The 20,282-nt window shown below is 47.9% G+C and overlaps 1 protein-coding gene across 5 annotated transcripts in view; it reads right to left on the bottom strand.

The window, feature by feature from the left end:
* Positions 1-446: 446 nt before the first annotated feature.
* PRKCE (protein kinase C epsilon) overlaps positions 447-20,282 on the bottom strand; it is a 498,956-nt gene continuing 479,120 nt past the window's right edge. For 3 of the 5 annotated variants that reach the window (XM_042932182.1, XM_042932184.1, XM_042932185.1), the window contains exon 15: positions 2,021-5,012. In XM_042932182.1, the coding sequence (XP_042788116.1) occupies positions 4,866-5,012 (147 nt within the window). In that variant the 3' untranslated portion in view covers positions 2,021-4,865. Of the gene's footprint in view, positions 622-2,020; positions 5,013-20,282 lie in introns of those variants that run through there. The other 2 variants (XR_006200651.1, XM_042932183.1) reach the window with 2 other exon arrangements.

Genomic DNA, 20,282 nt, shown 5'->3' with positions numbered 1-20,282 from the left:
AGGAAATGGAGAAGGGGCAAGGTACTCATTGATCCTATGAGAAATCTGTTAGACTGGCAGGTTTTCAGTTCCAGGGCACAGCTGCCCAGACAGGCTTTCCTGAAGCGGTTCTGGAGCCATCTAGGCCTCGCCAGGAGACAGCGTTCCTCTTCCTGGAACAGACCTACCAGCGCTGGGCATTCTCTCCTGGAATGTGGCTAGCGGTGGGGAGAGAGGTTCCGAACCAGGGATGCTGCTCAGCCAGTGACTTTTCCTATAGCTTCAAAGTGATTTGTGCAGTATATAGATTTGGGAGGATGAGTTCCCTCATCTCTGGGACTTTGGAGCTGTCTCTTCTGGGCTACCAGGCAAGGGAGGTGTAGGCTGGTCAGATTGCATTCAGTGCAATGCTTGGAGAGGTCCTCTGAACTCTCTGGAATGGCTCCTTTTGTTTCTTCTGACTTTTATGTAAATTAATAAGACAGATAAGCTGGCAAGAGGTTTGCTTTTCCTTGGTCACTTACCTAGAAACTTACCAGCATCAAGGGAGGAAAATATGTGATGTATACAAGTTTCCTGTTGGGGTGGATCTGGGGGTCCTTTTCCTACATCTCCAGGCAGGCAGGCAGGCAGGCGACATTGCTAAGGGGAAACCGAGAGTACATTCAGGATGACATGCCATAGTCATTGGAGGGCTCACAAGGAAGCGCCACCCTTACCCCTGAGGATGACAGATGGTAAAACTGCAATTATTTCCACAACTTGGAAGGAAGACAAAGTTGTGGCTAATTGAAAGTTGTGGTATACTCCAGGGCGTACTTAGGAGTTTCAAATATTCTTGAAAAATCTGTGTCAGAGAAGGATGAGGAGGAGCCTTGCAGAACCAGCAGCGTGACATGAATGGAGTGGCCAAAAAGGAACACTCCAGAACAAAGGAGGAACCGGAGAGCCCAGGAGCCACCATGGTAGCCACGAACATTGGCCGAGCAGGGGCGGTGGGCACGCACTAAAGCTCAGAGCCCCAGTGACCAGTCGTGCTCCAGGACCAGCCTGCAAGGGGCCCCAGTCTTGAAGGAGTTTCCTGGACTCCAAAAGCCTGAAGTTCTGAGCGACTGGCCAGAACCTGAGTCCTGACGAGGCTTGAATGGGCACTGGCTTCAAGAAGATTCATTCGGTGTTTGCTTTGCTAGAAAGATAAGAATGAGGGTGCTGCCTGCTTTGCTTGTCCAAATTCCAGCACTCCCAGGCCGACTGCGTGCTTTCGCTCTGTGCCCAGACAGCCCAGAGCCACATCTGATCTACTCAGGCCCCCTCCATCTCGATGGTGGTAGTCCCAGAAGCACAGAGGCGAGGCTGGGGTGAGCCAGTACGGCCATTTGCATCCTTTGTGCATATTCTTCTCTCTTTTTTAATGTTTATTTATTTTTGAGAGAGAGAGAGAGAGAGAGAGAGAGAGAGAGAGAAAGCGGGGAGGGGGCAGAGAGAGAGAGGGAGACACAGAATCCAAAGTAGGCTCCAGGCTCTGAGCTGTTAGCACAGAGCCGGGTGCAGGGTTCGAACCCACAAACCGCAAGATCATGACCTGGGTCGAAGTCAGACACTGAACTGACTGAGCCACCCAGGCACCCCTCCTTTGTGCAGCTTCAAAGGGAAGGGGAAAGCCGAAACCGTGCCTAGGTTTCGGAATTTGGAATCCCTAATGTACAAAAGGCACAAAGCTTCATTGGTGCCACGCTGCCACTCCCAAAGAAGATAAAGAAATGCTCATTGGAGCCGAGAAATAAGATTTAACGCCATTGTATTTATTAGGTTCTGAAACAATACACATTCACATCCTTTTGAATACAGTACATTTGGCACAATAATGTTTACAATGAAATAACACTAATGAATGGCAAGAGATTAAAATTACATCCAGAAAGGAAAAAAAATGTACAAATAAAGCATCACAATACAAAAAAACCCCTAAAATTGAGTACATTTTATATTTAGCCAGAATTATTTTGCACATAATTTAAAAAGAGGTAATTTTTTAGCCTTCTTTTTTTTTTTTTAAAGCAAGAATGCATTTTTTTCACCTTTGGAGGAAAAAATGATGTTTCCACTTCACAAAGTCCATAATGAGAGAACACAGGAGAACAGCTATCCTTCATATATTTTTTGGCATTTTTTTCTTGCACTCAAGAGCTGGATAGATTAGAAAGAAATGTAATAGTGTGTCCGCTTCCTAAGCCTTGTGAAAATTGAAATGAAACAGTGAATACTCGAGGAACACACAAGCTTTTTTCTATAGACGACATGGGATTTGAACCCGCCTGTGAGAGAACTGATCAGCTCCGGCCCCAAGCAGGGGGCATCCCAGCCAGCCCAGCTTCGGTGCTGGAAGGGGGCATCTCTGGGCCAGGCACCCCGCGAATGACTGCCTGGAGCTGCCGGGTGGAATGTATTATTTGACTCTGCAGCCAAAATGCCAGTTGTCCTGCAGGAAGGGCCCGAGCCCTGCTGACATGGGAACGCCACCGGGGCCTTGAAGCAGGCCGCTCATCTTGCAGGTAGAGCTTGCTTGGCTGTTCCAGGTTCATCGTGGTGAAGGAAGCAGAGGAGAAACAGAGCAGTAGTGATGCAGGAGTATGATGGGCAGTATTGTCACGTCTTCTTAAAAACTGAGATGATGCCACCGTGAAGATGTTTCTGTGCTTGTACTCAATTCCGGAAGATAGTCTCTCTCTCCCCCAGTATGTCAAGTTACCGAAGAGAAATTAAGTTAATCTGTTCTTCTTCACTTCACTGGTACGCCAAACACACAAACTGATAGAGTGATAGTATTTCTAAGTCTCATAAGAACGGATCATAACTACACCTGAGTTTTTAAAAAATAAAGACAAAAGGAAACTGAATGTCATCCTTAGTAATAACAAAGGCTATGGCCAACCAGATGCAAATATGGACACCAACCTTCTATGGGCTCGAGCTGGTCACCGTCCAAGCTTCGAAACCACCATCGAAAACATTCCTTTCGCTTCCCCATCCCTCTTGGGGCATAATAGAGCACAGGAGAACTGTATGTGAGATTTAGTGTAGCTTACTATATGTTTACGTCTTTTGAAATAAACCAAAATGAAATAAACAATACAAAAGACTCCTCCCCATCCTCAAAAAAGAAACACACCTTATCTCTCGGTAACTTGAACCAATACGCGTACAGAGTATTGCACCTGGACATTATTGTAATTATTCTTTCATAGACTAAAGTTTTATAATATGCCTGAACATGCAGCAGTTGATACCTCTAAGTTCAATGAATTAATTCCACAGGCCTTGCAGCAAACACTATATACAAAAATCGCAAATGTACAAAAGGCAAAAAGCTTCATTGGTGCCACTTTGCCACTCACACGTATCTATATTTAGGGGCAGCCGGGAAATCCGCGTGCAACAGTTGGAATGGATTCCATTCCCTGCTAAAATCAGTTCGGTAAAATAGATAATCAAATAACCTCCGGGAAACATATACACAAAGCCACAGAGAACCCTTGGAAATCAAAGAATGTAACGCTGTTAGCATATCTACAGGAGGTAACATCACATCCATGAAATAGGGTCCCACGCGAGTTGCCATTTGCATGTCGCACAGAAACAAAACTCCGAGCACGTCTCGCCACATTGGCAGTTTGCAGATAAGTTGCTGTTCCGTCTCTGGATTCCCTCCGCATAACCCACGTTCAGCCTCATTCGGCTTGCTCCGAGAGCAGAGATTTCATATTTAACTTTACATGTTTAATGTCTAAAAACCACAACACAGCAGTACTACCAATTCTTCGTAGAAGTGCGCAAAAGTAACACACTGTTGCAGGAAATAAATAGAGCGTATGCTGGGAACTCAGAACGAAACTGGAAAGAGAATTTGGGAGTGAGTTTTCCTAGAACCTCAGGGTCTTGGCCATTGCTGCGGTGGCCTCTGTGTTCAGGCAGAATTTGAAGAATGAGGAGCATTACTTGTTTTCTTCTCTCTCAATTCATCCAGCTCCTGTGTGCCACAAACCACAAAAACGCTAACAGCCTAAACCCTGGACAGTTGGTTTCTCATTGTATAATAGCCCTTTAATATCTACCTGCGTTAATACTGGAATTTATATCTTTTGGCCGATTAGAAAGCCAATTTGGTGATATATTCTTCAAATGTTAACCGAGTTCAAAATCCGATTTCTTTTTCTACAAAGAGTGATTTCTTTCACGAGACACATGCTCTTACAACTTTGGCATGCCCAAGAGCTACAACCGAAGCAAGCCAGTGTTGGCCGTTCTGCCGAACACGGGCAGCCAACCCATGCATCTCGTGGTGTGCCTCCACCACAACGCGCCTCGAGGGCACCCACCCCCCATGCCGAAGAAGCACCTGTCTCTCCTGGACAGAAGGGCTGAGGGCGGCAGGCTCTCAAAAGTGGGAGCCTCAGAACCGAGGCTCTCAGAAGTGAGAGTGATTGGGCCCCTATGTCCAATAGCACGGCCAGACCCTTCTTGTTTGCTTTTCTTGTTGCTCTTTGAAGTAAAAGAACCGAAGCTGCCTCGCTGCCTCACTGCCAGGAGCCCCTGAGGAGTGGAAACGGGCTTGCCAACAGACCAAACACGCAGTGTGTCCAGCCGACCGCTGACCCCATGCGATTCTGCATCACTGGTGAGACAAGAACCAAGAGTGCCTTCTGGTCCCCAGGTGGAAGAGGGAGGAGCCCGCCTGGGGTGAGGGAACACAATAAATAGAGGGTAGACGAGGGACTGGGGCTCTGGAGAACAGGACAGGCAGTTCAAGGCCTTCTGAGCCTCCAGAAATAGGACTCTTCTCGGCACCCTTTCCTGCAGCGTCACCAAACTCCACCTGGAACAGCTTCTCAGGGCATCAGGTCTTCGCCAAAGTAGGAGAAGCCTTTGAATTCCTCCTGGTTGATCTGCTTCACGATTGCTTCATCCACGAGCGTGAGGACAGGCTCTTCCCGGGTAAAGTCTTGGTCAAAGTTATTGACGTCTCTTTTGGTTTTCTGTGAGAAGAAAAGAGAAAGCACTGACTCCAGGCTGACCTTCCTCCCGGGGCCCCCCCACAGGGAGTGGGCATCACACCGACCAGCCTCTCACCAAAGCAGGCCTCTAGCTACTGAGAGAAGACACGGGGCTGCTCCAATGAGGTCACGACGGATGGCCCCAGGACCAGGAGGTGGCAGAGGACTTGGAAAGGAAGAATGAGTCCAGGTGAGAGGGAAGAAGGGGTGAGAGGGTATGATGGAAAAGCAGGGAAGTGGGATTCCCACAGACTGCCGTGTGGGGGTGGAGCACGCGTGTTTGGGAGCGTGGGATGCATAGCTCTCATCCCGTACTCCCCCTGCTAATCTAACCCTCTGGCTCTATCAAGACCTCTGTCCCTGTGACCCGGGGAACAAACTTGAATCTCTCTCCCATGGAGTCTCCAGTGGTCTTTCTTGTCTCTAGGTAGACCTCCATAACCTTGCCAGGTCTGCTCCTTATGACCTCTTCTAAGTAGGAGGATGAGTAGAGTGGGGGCAGGGGACCGTCTTCTGGGAAGCCTGCCTTGATCCCTACCTGCATCCACCACGAACCCTATTTTGTGCTCCTACATTCTTTCCATGATTATACTCGACATGCTGACTTGCAACGAGTTGTGGCTATTTGCCTTGCCCAAGAGCTCCTTAAAGGCAGGGGCCTTGTCTTACTCAACCTTGGGTTCCCTACAATAAGCATCTACTGAATGAATGGCCATGTGGAAGAACCCGCCACTGCACTGACTCCCCAGCCCCGAAGGACCCATACCCAGTTAGAGGCTCAAGTTCCCGAAATAGGGCTTATGGTCCATGGGGGATGGAGAGCAGCAAACAAACAAATCCTGGCTTTTGGAGAAAAACATGGAAGTGTAAATAATATTCTCTCTGCCTTTCGGGACTTCCAGTTGATCTGGGAGCCAGTACTACTGTCTAGAACACACACTGCGATAGTTAGAAAAACTTCCGTGGAGAAGTCGGGACTTGGCTGGGACCTGAAGAATGAATTACGGTCGTGTTGGCAGAGAGGGGAAGAAGTCACCTCGGCAGGGAGAGGTGGGACAAAGATGGTGGGTGGGGAGGTGGGAACACAGAAGATGTAGAACAGGGTTCCCCGAGTTGCCCGGGGTGGAGTCCAGCATGGGGATGGAGGGAGGCAGGGTGAGTCCGACTGCGGAGGCCTTCAACGCCTGCCCCCCTCACCCTGCACTACATGGCACAATGCCCAGAGGATTGAAGGAGCTCCAGCAATACCCTTTCAGGTGCTGATTAACTGGTGTTACCCAGGATTAGTGACCTGGATGATGGAATAAATCTTGTGGAAAGATTAGCATTATTATTTGTAGGAGGAATATTAATTAATATAAGCTTTGTTCTGTGGAAACTAGTAACCTAAAAGATGTTAATAATACTCTATGAAAAAGGTGGTTTAGAGACAAAGCTATTTTTGCACCCTGCTCTTGGACGTTTGCCACATACAGTGGCAAATTAAAGGCTCTGAGATGTCATAGGGTCAAGAAACCTGGTTCACTTTGTTTAGAACAGCCTTCCTCAAACTTGACGTGAAACTTTCTTTTTTCCTGAATAGCTTTTTTTAAAAATTTAATTATTTTGAGAGAGAGAGAGAGTGCACATGTGCAGGGGAAGGGCAGAAAGAGAGAGAGAGAGAGAGAGAGAGAGAGAGAGAGAGAGAGAGACAGAGAGACAGAGAGAGAAAATCCCAAGCAGATTCTGTGCTGTCAGCACAGAGCCTGACTCGAGTCTCAATCCCATGAACCATGAGATCATGACTGGAGACTAAATCAAGAGTGAAACCGACTGAGGACCCCCACCCCACCTCAGGCACCCCTTTCCTGAATAGCTTAACATCCGTCTCAGATGCAGAGTTCTGCAGGACATGGTTTGGGAACTGTGGTTTTATAGTTTATAAAGCACCTGCCCATTTGTTTCCTTATTTGATCCTTAGAACAGGCAGATACTATTACCCTGATTTTACAGATGGAGACACTGTGGCTCAAAGAGATTTGGTGACCAGGGTCACCCAACTACTTAAGAGCAGAGTTGGATTCAAATCCAGATCCCTGCATGATGCTGCTTGCATAGAATGTCTAGAAAGCTGGACACTGGAGAAATGGAAAGACATGGCAAGGATCAAAGTCCACCCGGAGACATTCAGGCCAGACTGCTAGGCCTGGAGCCAGAAGGGCTTGCCAGTGGGTGAGTGTGGCAGGAGAAGCTGTGGGTCGGGGCGAGAGTGGGTAACCTGTACTGGGCGAGCTTGGCTGGGGGGAGGGGGCATGTGTTCAGACCATCCCAGGCTGAGATCAGAATCAGGAGGATAGCACACAGCAGGGATGACTGGATCTTTCGGCCACATCAGTCCTGCTTCGTGTCTTTTCTCTGGGCTTGAGCTGCATAGTTGAGTGGGTCTCGGAGACCTCAGAAGGGAGACAGAAGAGAGATACAGAAAATCCAAGGGATGGAAACAGGACCCGAAGGATGTGTGTGTTGCCCTTGAGATGAGGAACGTTGAAAAATGAGGAACTGTTCGGGCACTGGCCTTCCCTGTCTGCTTACTTGTTTGTGCTTCACCTTTTCAGTCATTAGTGTCCATGGAAACTGGCTTCATTGCCTGAGGTCGGCTGAGCGTAGTGATGGAGCTAGATTCCACAGGACGTCTGAATTTCATCACTCACTGACTGTGTACCAGGCAACCAGGTTCGGTCAGCACAGCAAGGGATGTCCTTCCCAGAGGACCTCTAGCTCCATTTCATGCTATTTTGGGGCACCACCAAGTCAGCTCTGGGCTCTCCAGGGGTCACAGAATCATGGGTGGCATTTCAGTGACGGTGCCATTCTTTAAGAACTCTAGAGAAAGACATACTTGCCTTGTCCGCCCCCCTATCCAAACTGGCCCAGGCCCTGGTTTCCTTGGAAACATTTTTTTTTTAATTTTTTTTTAATGTTTATTTATTTTTGAGACAGAGAGAGACAGAGCATGAGCGGGGGAGGGTCAGAGAGAGGGAGACACAGAATCCGAAACGGGCTCCAGGCTGTCAGCACAGAGCCCGACGTGGGGCTCGAACTCATGGACCGCGAGATCGTGACCTGAGCTGAAGTCGGACGCTTAGCCGACTGAGCCACCCAGGCGCCCCTCCTTGGAAACATTTTGAATGCATGTCAGTTACTCATTTCCAATTCAAGAAGCCAAGATCCCCACTATGTGCAATTCCTGACCATTAACCTTAGAGACTTGAGAAGTTTTCCAAAGCAAATATCTCTGGGAAACACCACTCCCTATTAATAGCACGTAGACAGCATAGCATCCTCAATGTGGAGGGGATTGGGCATTATATCCTTTATTCACCGATTTTATTCTTTGAAAAGCTGGGGCCTCCCTGTGAGCGAGCATACGACTCAATTCCAAGGTTCAGATGGACAACCCCCCAGAGACATTCCCCGCTGACCTAGATCCTCAGTCTTCCCATATGCCTCCCCTAGAGTCTAAATGTTATACTCTTAGCCCACAGTGTGGAGCCTGAGAGGTGACCCTGGGACCTCTTCAGTCTTTATCTCCTTCATGAAGCCCATCCTACATGCTTGTCCCACACTTAGCGGGGCGACACGGAGGAGGACAGAGAGCACTAGCTGACCTCTTATCTTGGTACTGCCCCTTCCTGGCTATATGACACTGTGAGGTCACTCTCTGAGATTTAGTTTCTTCATCTGTAAAATGGGGGTAGTGACAGGCACTCTATAGATTGCCTTGAGGACTCAATGAGACATCAGATGTTAGGTGCCTCAGTGCAGACTCCAACATGTAATGGGCACCCAATAAATGCACCTCCAAGTCTTAGCACCTGTGTGCCATGGGCACACATCATAGACAGCTTGGTTGCTACCCAACACAGTCTGTGTGACCTGCCCATTGGTGCCATGAGCTTCTCGAAGGAGGGGCTGAGTCTTACATTTATCTGTATGCCTCCAAATGCTGAATGAGTGCAGAGCTAGGGTCTACCTGAACATCCCAGTGCTTTGTCCAGAGATTGAGATTCTTCCAATGGCACCTGACTGCCCTTGGGAAAAGTCCCAGGGTCTTACAGTCCTCTATTTCTAAGGCCCTTCAGGGTCTTATCCCCGCATAGCTCCCCACTGCTTCTGGGCCCTGCTGGACCATGAGGTTCTCTGGACTCACTGGCTTCCCCTGACTCCAAGCCTGTGCCTGGAACCCCCTCTCCCACCCCTGCCTCTGTCCCATGTCCTCATCACCCAGCTGAATTGCTCACCCTTCCCAACCAGGCTTAGATGGCCTTCCTTCAAGCAGCCTTCCTGTCCTTCCACCCCTCTTATGGGTGCTCCATCATCTCTCTCTCTCTTTTTTTTTTTTTATGAAAGAGAGAGCAAGAGAGTGAGCGAGTGCACTAAAGCAGAAAAGAAGGGCAGAGGGAGAGATAGAATCCTAAGCAGGCTCCACGCTCAGCACGGAGCCTGACACAGGTCTGAATCCCACGACCCTGGGATCACGACCTGAGCAGAAACCAATAGTCAGATGCTCAACTGACTGTGCCACCCAGGAGCCCTCTCCTGCCTTATCACAGCCCTGATCACACGCATCCTCCTCCTTTCCACTAATCTGTGAGTTTGTTGGGGATGGGGACTGGGTTGAACTCACATCCCATCCCCATCCTAGTGCACTGCCTGGCACACAGTGAGTGCTCAATAAATAGCTGCTGAGAAATGAGTGAATGCACTGCTCTTGCTTCTACTGTATCCAGAGCCAGGTAAGTGCTCTGGCTTCAGGACCACTGGCAGCTGTTCTACCAGATGGGCTTTTCACGTCGGGGAATCCCAGGTGACGTGGCGAGACGGCTGAGGTCTGATCTGTGAGGGGTCTAGCGCGGGGCAGCCCAGAGAAACAGGCAGACTTAGGCCTACTTCATGGGGTTTCCTCTCTGAGCAGCAGTCAGCTTGGGGCACTGGGGTTCCCTGATTGCTGGCAGGAGACCAACACAAACAGGTTCAACCAGGGTTTGGGAAAATTCCATCAAAGACAGATGGGCTAAGGGGACTTTATGACACTAACCCTTGTGGCTAATGTTAGAGGAAAATGACACTCCCCTTCCCTCTGGCATCCCTTCCGAGAGAGATAAGGTCTGGGATTTGAGAGGTCCGGGGCTGACTCTGGGGCAAGGGCCTACCTTTGGTATCTCCAACGGGGGAGTGAGGTAGGTTATGGAAACAGTTACAGGTCCCTCCAGATCCTTTTGAGAAACTGCAACGGAGAAGCAGAGCCACTGGGCCTGCCTTATAAATCACCGGAGGCGGCCGAGGGCTTGGGGGATCAGCCGGCTGTGGTAGTGCTTGGATCGCAGCACGGACATGGGCAGGCGGCCTGAATGCCTGCTTCCTGTCTGGCTGGCGCAATTCTTTCTCTCACTGTACTGAAGTCATAAACACCAGCTTTCAGAAGAGCCAGCGATTTCTGCTTCTGTCTTCATCTGATTACGAGATCAACAGATGACTTTGTTCTGAAGCACCAAGAAAACTCCCTAATCTCACCAGCTGGGGCATGGGGCTGGCTTTCATGTGGCTACGTCGCTGGTCCCTGCCCACACCTCTTTACCTCTTCCGGGCATGACGAGAGCACAGGTTGTCATCACTCTGATCCACGCACACAATCAGAATGGGGGAGGGGGAAACATGCTGTCTCCACACAGTCTCCAAAATGCCAGCTTTTTTTGGTCTTGGGCCCACATCAGGTTCCGACTCCCTCTTCGGAGTTCCCTGACAGCCACCTTACCCAATCTCACCCTCCTCCCAGCTCCCACAGCACTTTCTGGATCATGCATTTGGCCCCTTCTAAAATGCTATGTGTGTCACAGCCTCCTCTCAGATACCTTAAGACACCTAGGACACAGCAGATGATGTGCAAATATTCATTTGCTTGAAATAATTTCATTCACCAGAGCAGTCAAACCCCAAATTCCTCCTAGCTTTGAAATGTCAAAATTCTCGCCTAAGCTCCACTTGGCTCTTTTACATACTTGAAAACAAAAAGCAAGACTTTAAATAATTAGAATGCTTGCTCTCTATTAAACAAATCTTTGTAGACACATATCTATTCATTATACCCCTACATTGTAAATAACAGCGTATACGTGTGTATGTTAATGCACCCATGCTTACGTGTGAAGTTAAATGAAATAAAGGATGTAAAACCGCATAATGCCTTGCCTGGCAAAAATGAGGGCTGGAACAGAATTTCAAGTTAACTATCATTTACCTAGAAATTGCTCCAAACATAATCTTCCATTCCTTTCTTCCCCTCTTGATCTTGTTAACTGCGAATTGGTCACACTTCGGGATTTTCTTTATAGAAATCAGAGCAAGATGTACGGGCTCCCCTGGCACTCGGCCGCCCATGGAGCTTTTATGGCACCTATCCTGCCCTGAGACCTCAGTGGCTCCCTCCTTTCTAAAACCCACCTCCTTCTTAGCATGTAGTGGCCACAGCTGACCTTTCCACTCCTGACTCTGGTCTGAGCAATGCCAAGTGCTGTGGCATGACTTTCTACTTGGTAGGAACCCTCAAGTTAATCCGATGCCTAGTTCCATTTCTCAGGGAGCTGTGATAAATCGATGATGCTCTTAGTGTTACCTATCCAGTGTGACCCTATTATGGGTTGAACTGCATCTCCCAAAAAAGAGATGTTGAATTCCTAAGCTCTGGTATCTCAGAATGTGACCTTATTTGGAGGACATAAGGTCCATGCAGATGTCATCAAAGTGAGATGCAGTCATGAGGGTGGGCCCTCACCCAGTGTAACTGGGGTCCTTACAAGAAAGGGAAGTTTGAACAGTGACAGACCTGCACAGAGGGAAGCCCACGTGCAGAGACATGGAGAATGTCACCTGAAGAACGGAGATGTTGCCACAAGCCAAGGAATGTCTGGGGCCACCTGAAGCTGACAGAGGCAAGGGAGGACTCTCCCCACCACCTCTAGGCTGTGGGGGCGCTAAGGCCCTGCTGGCAGCTTGATTAAAGACTTCTCCTCCCCAGAACTGTGAGATGATAGGTTTCTGTTGTTCTAAGGCACCCCGTTTAGGACACTTTGTTTGGGCAGCCCTAGGCAACTGATACAAATGTCAATCTTCTGAAATAGATTGTTTTGAATCCAGATGTAATCCTTTGCATTTGACTTTGATTTCTTCTTACTTTGGTGCTTATTTCCGGCTTGTTGAGATAATCATAAATAATGATTTTGTAACTTACTTCTCTGATCTCAGTCTGTTACCAACAAAGTAGGGATAATAAATATGCCTAGCTTGCCGAGGGCTCTATGAGAGCATATAAGCAAAGCTCATGTAAACGTGAAGATACTATGGGAATATAATGTTAATTCTATCATCCATCTTGTCTGCTATATCCTTCGACTCTGTGTCATCCTAAAATATGACTGGCATGCCTCCCATTACTCCAGTAAGACATGCATAAAAATACCATGTAAGGCAGGCTCAGGCTTGGACCCTTCTGGCCTGCCCTCTACAAACAGCCCTCTTGCAAAGCCAACATCCAGGCACCCCAGCAGACTTTGGGGGCATTATGGTTAAATCCACTGTGAATTGACCAGCCAAGGTCACTTTTAAAAAAATGTTTATTTATTTTTGAGAGAGAGCACAGGTGGGAAAGGGGCAGAGAGAGGGGGACAGAAAATCCGAAGTAGGCTCTTCACTGACAGCAGCAATCCTGATGTGGGGCTCGAACTCCCGAACTGCGAGATCATGACCTGAGCAAAAGTCAGGTGCTCAACTGAGCCACCCAGGCACCCAGGCATGGTCACATTTCCCATCTTGTTCAGGAGGATGATATCAAAGACTTTCAATTGCTTTGCTGGAATAAAGACACCTAACGCTGTTGCATTTCTCTGGTCTATTGGTCTAGAAATGAAGTTAATTGGCTCCAAGTGATTACCATTTTCCCCCAGTGTTCACAAAGTATCTTTTCATAAAAACTTCTAGAAATTGCTTTAACAGCACCTACCTCCAAGTATCCCAAATCTACATTTTCCCTATTTTTGAATACGGGGAGACTGTCTGCCCATCTCCCATCGCTTGGTGTCACTGCTGGATTCTGGAAATCCAAATTACCAAGTAGTAGGCACAGCAGATTTTTTAGTAACCTGACATGTAGTTCACCTGGGCCTAGACCAGTGACTGCACACTGGACCACCAGGAACTTTACATAACAGTGATGCTGGCCCCACATCAGAGATTCAGTGTCACTGCTCAGGGATCTGGCCCAGGGAATTGCCTGTCCTAGCTCCCCAGGTGAGCTTTATCAAGTGCAACTGATTTGCATGTGACTTTGATTTCTTCTTATTTTGGTACTTATTTCTGGCTTGTAATGACTTATTTCTCCCTTGGAAATCAGTTAATCTTTACTGGGTTTTGCCCTAATCTTTGTACTTCTAAGAGACTTCTCTTTGGGGAAAAGTTAGAGACAAGGTAACAGCCTTGCTTTTTGTCACTGGTAACAAAGCAGTTCTCCATCCTGCCTGTGCATCAGAAACAAAGGGAACCTGGACAAGGAGCCCTGGTGCACTGCTGGTGGGAACCCAAACTGGCCGTGGCTGCTCTGGAAAACAATGTGGAGCGTCCTCAAAAAGGTAAGAATAGAACTACCCTGTGATGCAGTAATCACTGCTGGGTATTTACCCAAAGAAAACACTAGTTCAAAGGGATACATGCACCTCTAAGTTTACAGCAGGGTTATTTACAAGAGCCAACATATGGATGCAGCCCAAGTGTCCACTGACTGATGAATGAAGAGGTCATACACACACACACACCCACGCATACTGGAACATTACTCAGCCATAAAAAGGATGCAATCTTGCCATTTGCAATGACGTGGATGGAACTAGAGAGTATAATGCAAGTGAAATAAGTCAGTCAGAGAAAGACAAATACCATATGTGGAATTTAAGAAACAAAACAAGGGGAAGAAAAAGAAAAAAGGGAGGCAAACCAAGAAACAGACTCTCAACTCTAGAGAGCAAACTGATGGTTACCAGGGGGGAGATAAGTGAGGGTGAAGGAGGGCACGTGTCATGATGAGCCCCAGGTGAAGTAAAATAAAAACTTAAAAAAAACAACAAAAAATCCAACAGTGCGCCCACATGGACACTGGGCCTTGCCCCACACCTCACTAATTGGACCATCCAGGGGTGCGGCCCAGACCTGTGTATGTTTTAAAGCTTCCCAAGTGATCCCGACAGGCAGCCTGACTGGGTCCCTCTGTGTAAAGGAGCAGTGGGTCCCTTTCTTCCTTCTTTTCCTTGGCAGTTTCAAAAGGCCTTTTTGTGGCTTAAAAGCCTATGTAGGGCTGTAGTTGCTGTGGATTTGGCTTCCTCTCAAGTCCACACTGTATATTGGCATTCCTTCTCAATTTCATGCCCTCCTTTCCTTATTTGATATTAGCCTTTATAAACTGGGACATCCAAGAGCTCACTGGGAAGCATATTGGTGTCTCCAGGTGCTGCCTCTGAGAGGCAGTGCTGCTCAGTAGGTTAGCACGAGAGCTCTGTGGCCAGACTGCCTGGATTTCACTTCTGCTTCTCTCCAGCTTTGCGGCTTTGGGCAAATCACTTGGTCTTCTCTGGGCCTTACTTTCATCATCTGTAAAATGGGGATGCTGGTAGCCCTCCCTGTATATTCGTTATAAGGAGTAAGTGAAATAATACATTTAAGTGGTGAGAACAGCACATGGCATAGAAGAAATGTGAATTATTAGCATGGCTTCCTCATCAATATTTATCACAACTATATGGTTAGAACAAACAGCACTGTCTTTGGGATGATCCTTGAGAGCGATTTCTACTTGATCTTGGTTCACAGAACAGTCACTATTTCACCTGGACACCCTGGGTGCTTTCTCGTCCCCCCCACTCTGCTATACAATTAACAGTCTGCTCTCAAAAGCTAAGAGCCACATGTGTGACACTCCCACAAAGAACATTCCTGATTTTTTTTTGTCTTCCTGCCTTTGTTTTTCTTTCCTCATTTTCACTGATATTATATTTAGAGTATGTCCTTTATATATCCTGGTGGGCCATCTTTAAACTTGCAAGAATAAAGCAAGATAAGAAAAACAAGAAGAAGAAAGAAGACAAATTTTACTTTTAGCGCTGCTGGCTGTGATGTCATCTCTCCTCTGTAATGAGCAGGGTGTGAGTGTGTGGTGGGGGGGGGGCTTGGGGAACTTGGGGCTGTTAGAGACTGGGGCACGGTGGGCACCACACAGTGATGACCCCTGTAGGAACAAGACCCGGGGCTTCCAGGGCTTCTGAACGTCAAGAAATGCTCCAGTCACATTTTCACATTAGGGGTCCTAATTTTTATTTTATTTAAAAAAAATTTTTTTTAACATTTATTCATTTTTGAGAGACAGAGCACAAGTGGGGGTGGGGCAGACAGAGAGGGAGACACAGAATCCAAAGCAGACTCCAGGCTCTGAGCTGTTAGCATGGAGCCTGAGGTGGGGCTCGAACTCACAAACAGTGAGATCATGACCTGAGCTGAAGTCGATGCTTAACCAACTGAGCCACCCGGGTGCCCCAAAACCCACAGAACTTTAAAAGGAGAGCCCAAGACACCACTCCCTGGAGTCCCCTGCTTAACATGGTCAAGTGGGGGAGCTCATGAAGGTGATTTTCAAAGTCGCTTTTGCCTCTAAATTTTACAGCTCAATTATTTTTTTAAGTTTATTTATTTTGAGAGCGAGAGCAGAGGAGGGACAGAGAGAGAGAGGAAGAGAGTGAATCCCAAGCAGGCTCTGCACCGTCAGCACAGAGCCTGACACGGGCTCAAACCCACGAACCATGAGATCATGACCTGAGCCAAAACCAAGAGTCAGACACTTAAACAACTGAGTCCCCCGGGGCACCGCATACAGCTCAATTATTTTAAGTAAAGTATTTCAAGCAAGACTCTTAACCTGGATTTTCACTCTTAAAGCAGGGGTGGCAAATTTTCTCCAAAGGGCCATACAGTAAATCTTTAAGTTTTGTGGGCCACAGGATCTCTGTTACAATCACTCCACTCTGCTGTCGTGGCTCAAAGGCAGCTGCAGACAGTTGCACAAGTGTGGCTTTACGTATGGACGCAGAACTTTACATATGGATACTGACATTCGAACTTCATATAATGTTCATGTGTCATGAAACATTCTTCTTCAACCATTTAAGAAAAATGTAAAAACCATTCCTAGATCGAGGGCTGCACAAAAAGAGGCAGTGGGCTGGATTCAGCCTGTGGGCCAATTTGCAAAGCCTTGTGCTAGGGAATGGACTTCAGGGCTTCCGTGAACCTCGTACAGTACAGCAAGTTGTGCATGTGGAAACATCTCACTGCAGCAGATTCTTGAAGGGGCGGTGATTTGATTGCTAAGAACCACAGATTTGAAAGTTTCTCTTTGAATAAAGCCTGAATCTGTCCAACGTATGATAACTCTGAGTAATCCACATAGAGAAGAAAGATTCTCAGGACATGAATTGTCCCCTTGGACCATGGCGGGGGGGTCCCCAGCACGGGGCGTTCCCTCTGGTGTATTCAGTGCTCTGCAGGAAGGCTGAAGCGACTCTCTGAAAATGATTGGGAAAAGTCCCCCGGACACAGACTGTGTATCTGAGGCTCTTTCCAGAAGGTTCTTTTAAGGCCAGGTGAAGTCATTTGTATCAGTCTTAACTCCACAGACAGCATTTCTTCATTCCTTTTAGGAAAGGAGGCATTTCTGTGTGGCTCTGAAGGGTGGTACTTCTACCTGCTCGAACCCTTCGGGCCTTCCAAAGTCCACCCACATGCACACCTTTGGCTGTGACAATTTGATTCTAAAATTTGGTGACAAATGCATAATGCATACATTTCAGCCAAGAGTCATTTTGAGCCACGTGGCTAGGGAGAAGTCCTCATTGTATGGTGCACACGGGTGCTTGATGACATTCAGTCTGGAGTTTATAATCAGCCTGGAGGTGCCTCGAAGTGGCCTGTGAATCTTGGCTTCCCAGAGAGGCAGGCATCTCACCAGCGCTTCCTGGCTCAGAGCTGGGGCCTTGCCAGCTCCCGGTTAATTAAATGGACCCTGCTGCATCCCCAGAGGATGGCAAAGTGCAACGGCTTTGTTCAAAAGGTGAGCCTGCCCTCTGAGACCAGCAATGAGAATAAGGGAGAGTCCACTGCCCTCTCAAAATGCTGTAAAGGAGTTCTGAAACCATTACTGAGGCCACAAGGCTTCCATTCTGCCACTAAAGACAGGGTCTGGTGCTGCCATGTGGGAAAGGAAATACCCCTTGTATCAGTTCCCTTTCCTGGGGAACCATTCCCAGCCTAGGCTGGTCCCCCCATACCCCTCGGTTGTCCCGTGCCTCTCTTTCCTGGTACTCCTCATAACTAGCGCTAAATAATGACGCACTGGGCATCTCTCTTGTATTCCTAGCGTCGTCGTACAGAGCCTGGCACACTTGTTTCCGCACATGAAAACCTCACTAAAGCCCACGGATGGAGGTTTTTTCAGGTGCCGGGCTCTGCGCTAATCGTTTCCCCTGCCTGATTCACTCTTGCTCACCCCCACCCCAGGGGTAGCGAGCACCGCCACAGACCCCACTGGAGAGACTGGGAAACAGTTTGCCCACGGTGCAGCCGGGACTGAATTCAGGTGTCCTAACACCAAGGCCCATGTTCCTGACATGTGCCGTCCTGCCTCCCTCTGAGAGGCATCGATGCGTTCACGTGCGCGATGGGCTGCTGCACGGAGCCCAGCACAGGCACGCTGTTCAGAGCTTTCCACCAATAGCCTTGTTATTTGCATTACAAATGCACACCTGCAATCTTCCCTGTACATGAAGCCACCGTCCCCACTACAGCTCATGGGGTCATTTCTTAGACATGAGGAGCGAAGAGGGGCCTAGCCCTTCAGAACTTTTTAGTATGACCAACAGTAAGAAAGACATTTTGTCTATAACCTAGTGCACATCACCTCATCCCATCAGCCCAAGAAATGATTCAGCAAGCCATAGTTTACCTAGATTGCATTCTGTGCTATAGTCTGATATTCTACTTATTCTTTAAAAACTTTTTTTAATGTTCATTTATTTTTGAGAGAGACAGAGTGTGAGAGGGGGAGGGGCAGAAAGAGAGAGGAAGACACAGAATCTGAAGCAGGCTCCAGGCTCCAAGCTGTCGGCACAGAGTCCGATGCAAGGCTCGAACCCACGGACCGTGAGATCACGCCTGAGCCAAAGTCAGACGCTTAACGAACTGAGCCACCCAGGCGTCCCATGATATCCTACTTATTCTATTCTGTTTGATTCTACTTGACCTGACCCTACTCTACCCTATCTTAGTCTTTATTACACTTTTTTCTTCACCTGACTCCTTAAATTGACTTCACACCCTACTGCTGCGGAGACCCTGAAGTAGGGCAAAGGGGCACTCAGTCAGGGTGTCTGGAACTGACAACATGCGGAAAACCTGGGTGGATAGCCAGCCATAAAAAGGCTCAGGAGGAGACAGCGCCCTACATGCTGTGGCCCGCCCGAGGCCTGAGTGCCCGAGCTGGGCTCTGCAGGGAGCTGGCCCCACACAGCGGGACGTGCCGCGGCAGGACCTGTGCCCGGTGATGCATCAGGAGCCCGCGTTCTCCAGCTGAAAGTGGGGAGGCCCACAGCGGCAAACCTGGCCCCATTCCGCTTCTAATCGTGCAGCCCTTTTTCATGTAGCATCTACTTTTCAAAGCAGTGTCATGGTTGACGCCTGTTGGGTTGACATCTATCTAATTCCAGGGACTTTTTGGTGCCCAAAGAAACTTTTCAATCTGGTCCTGGCAAAAGCCCTGTTTCTCCACTCACCAATACCACCCCCCTTATTTATGAAAATGTTCTAGATAGAAATCAGTTCTCTTGGCCCGGAATTTATTGTTGCTCTGCCTGCTGGCTTTGAAACGGGAACTGTAAACACCCGAATATATGCCTCTCAAGTCAAGATGAGGTCACCCACCTCTCCTACCATTCAACACTTTCAGGTTTCCCAATGCAGGATCTTATCATCCTAAATTCTGAGGCATAAACTGGAACAGATCTTGGGCCATAAAAGGTGACAAGAGAATTTAGAGCTGGAGCTAAGAGAGAAGTATTCTCTGGAAAAACACTGTCGACCTATAGAACTTATTCATTCATTCATAGTATATGTTACAACACCTACTACGTGCCAGGAGTTGCTGAGGACGCTGCTGTGCACAAAACAGATAAAAATCCCTCCCCTGACAAATTAACCAGAGCAGGCTAGTTGTTGGTGTTGGGTGATGGGCACATGGGGATTCTCTCCACTTCTGTACATGTTTGACGTTTTCCATAGTAAAAAATTGAAAATGTAGTTCCTAAATCTCACACACATGGATGCTGAGTGAAAGAAGCCAGACACAAAATCACAAAACAGCACACACTACACGGCTCCATATATATGTGTGTGTGTACACACACACACACACACACACACACACACACACACACACACGAAACTCTAGAAGACACATCTACTCTCCAGTGACAGAAAGCAGATCAGGGACTGCCTTGGGGCACAGGGCACCTGGGAACAGTTTGGGATAGAGATCTTCTTTCACTGTGCTGGTGTAACATGGTGCATCCATTTGTTAAAATGCGTCAAAATGCACATTTTAAATGGGTTAAATTTTATTCTATGTAAATTTTATTATAATAAAATTGATTTCCAAACACCTCCAATCCCTGCCCTCATAGGCTGTAAGACATTTTAGGGATTATGTAAGTCCCTCATTTTATAGGAAGGGAGCAGAGAAATTCAGTGATTTGCTCCGAGTCTCAAAGATATAAAAAACAGATGGACCAGCACCCAGCCCTGTCCAGTGTTTTCCTCTTAGCTCGTTGCCTCTGATACAAAGCGGGGGCTAAATTCTGGAATCTCATGTTTTGGGGTGACTATATTCTGAAACTTTTGGTGGATCACCCACATCCCAGGTGCCTGGGTACCTGTAGCCTGAATCTGCCATGCCTCCCCCAGGAAGACCACCTGTGGTTTCCAAATACTGGCTAAGATGCGGGAGGGGTGGGGAGGAAGTCTGGCTGAAGCACCAAGTCAAGGTCTGCTTTATTTCCTGAGTCATCGCAGTTGGTAAGCCCCACTGTGGGCTTATCTTCCCATCTCCCTACTCAAGGCAAGTATCATATC

Source organism: Panthera leo, chromosome A3 (assembly GCF_018350215.1).
Source record: "Panthera leo isolate Ple1 chromosome A3, P.leo_Ple1_pat1.1, whole genome shotgun sequence".
NCBI lineage: Eukaryota > Metazoa > Chordata > Mammalia > Carnivora > Felidae > Panthera > Panthera leo.
Note: the sequence above shows the minus strand (reverse complement) of the source record. Positions and strands in the feature narration are given on the sequence as shown.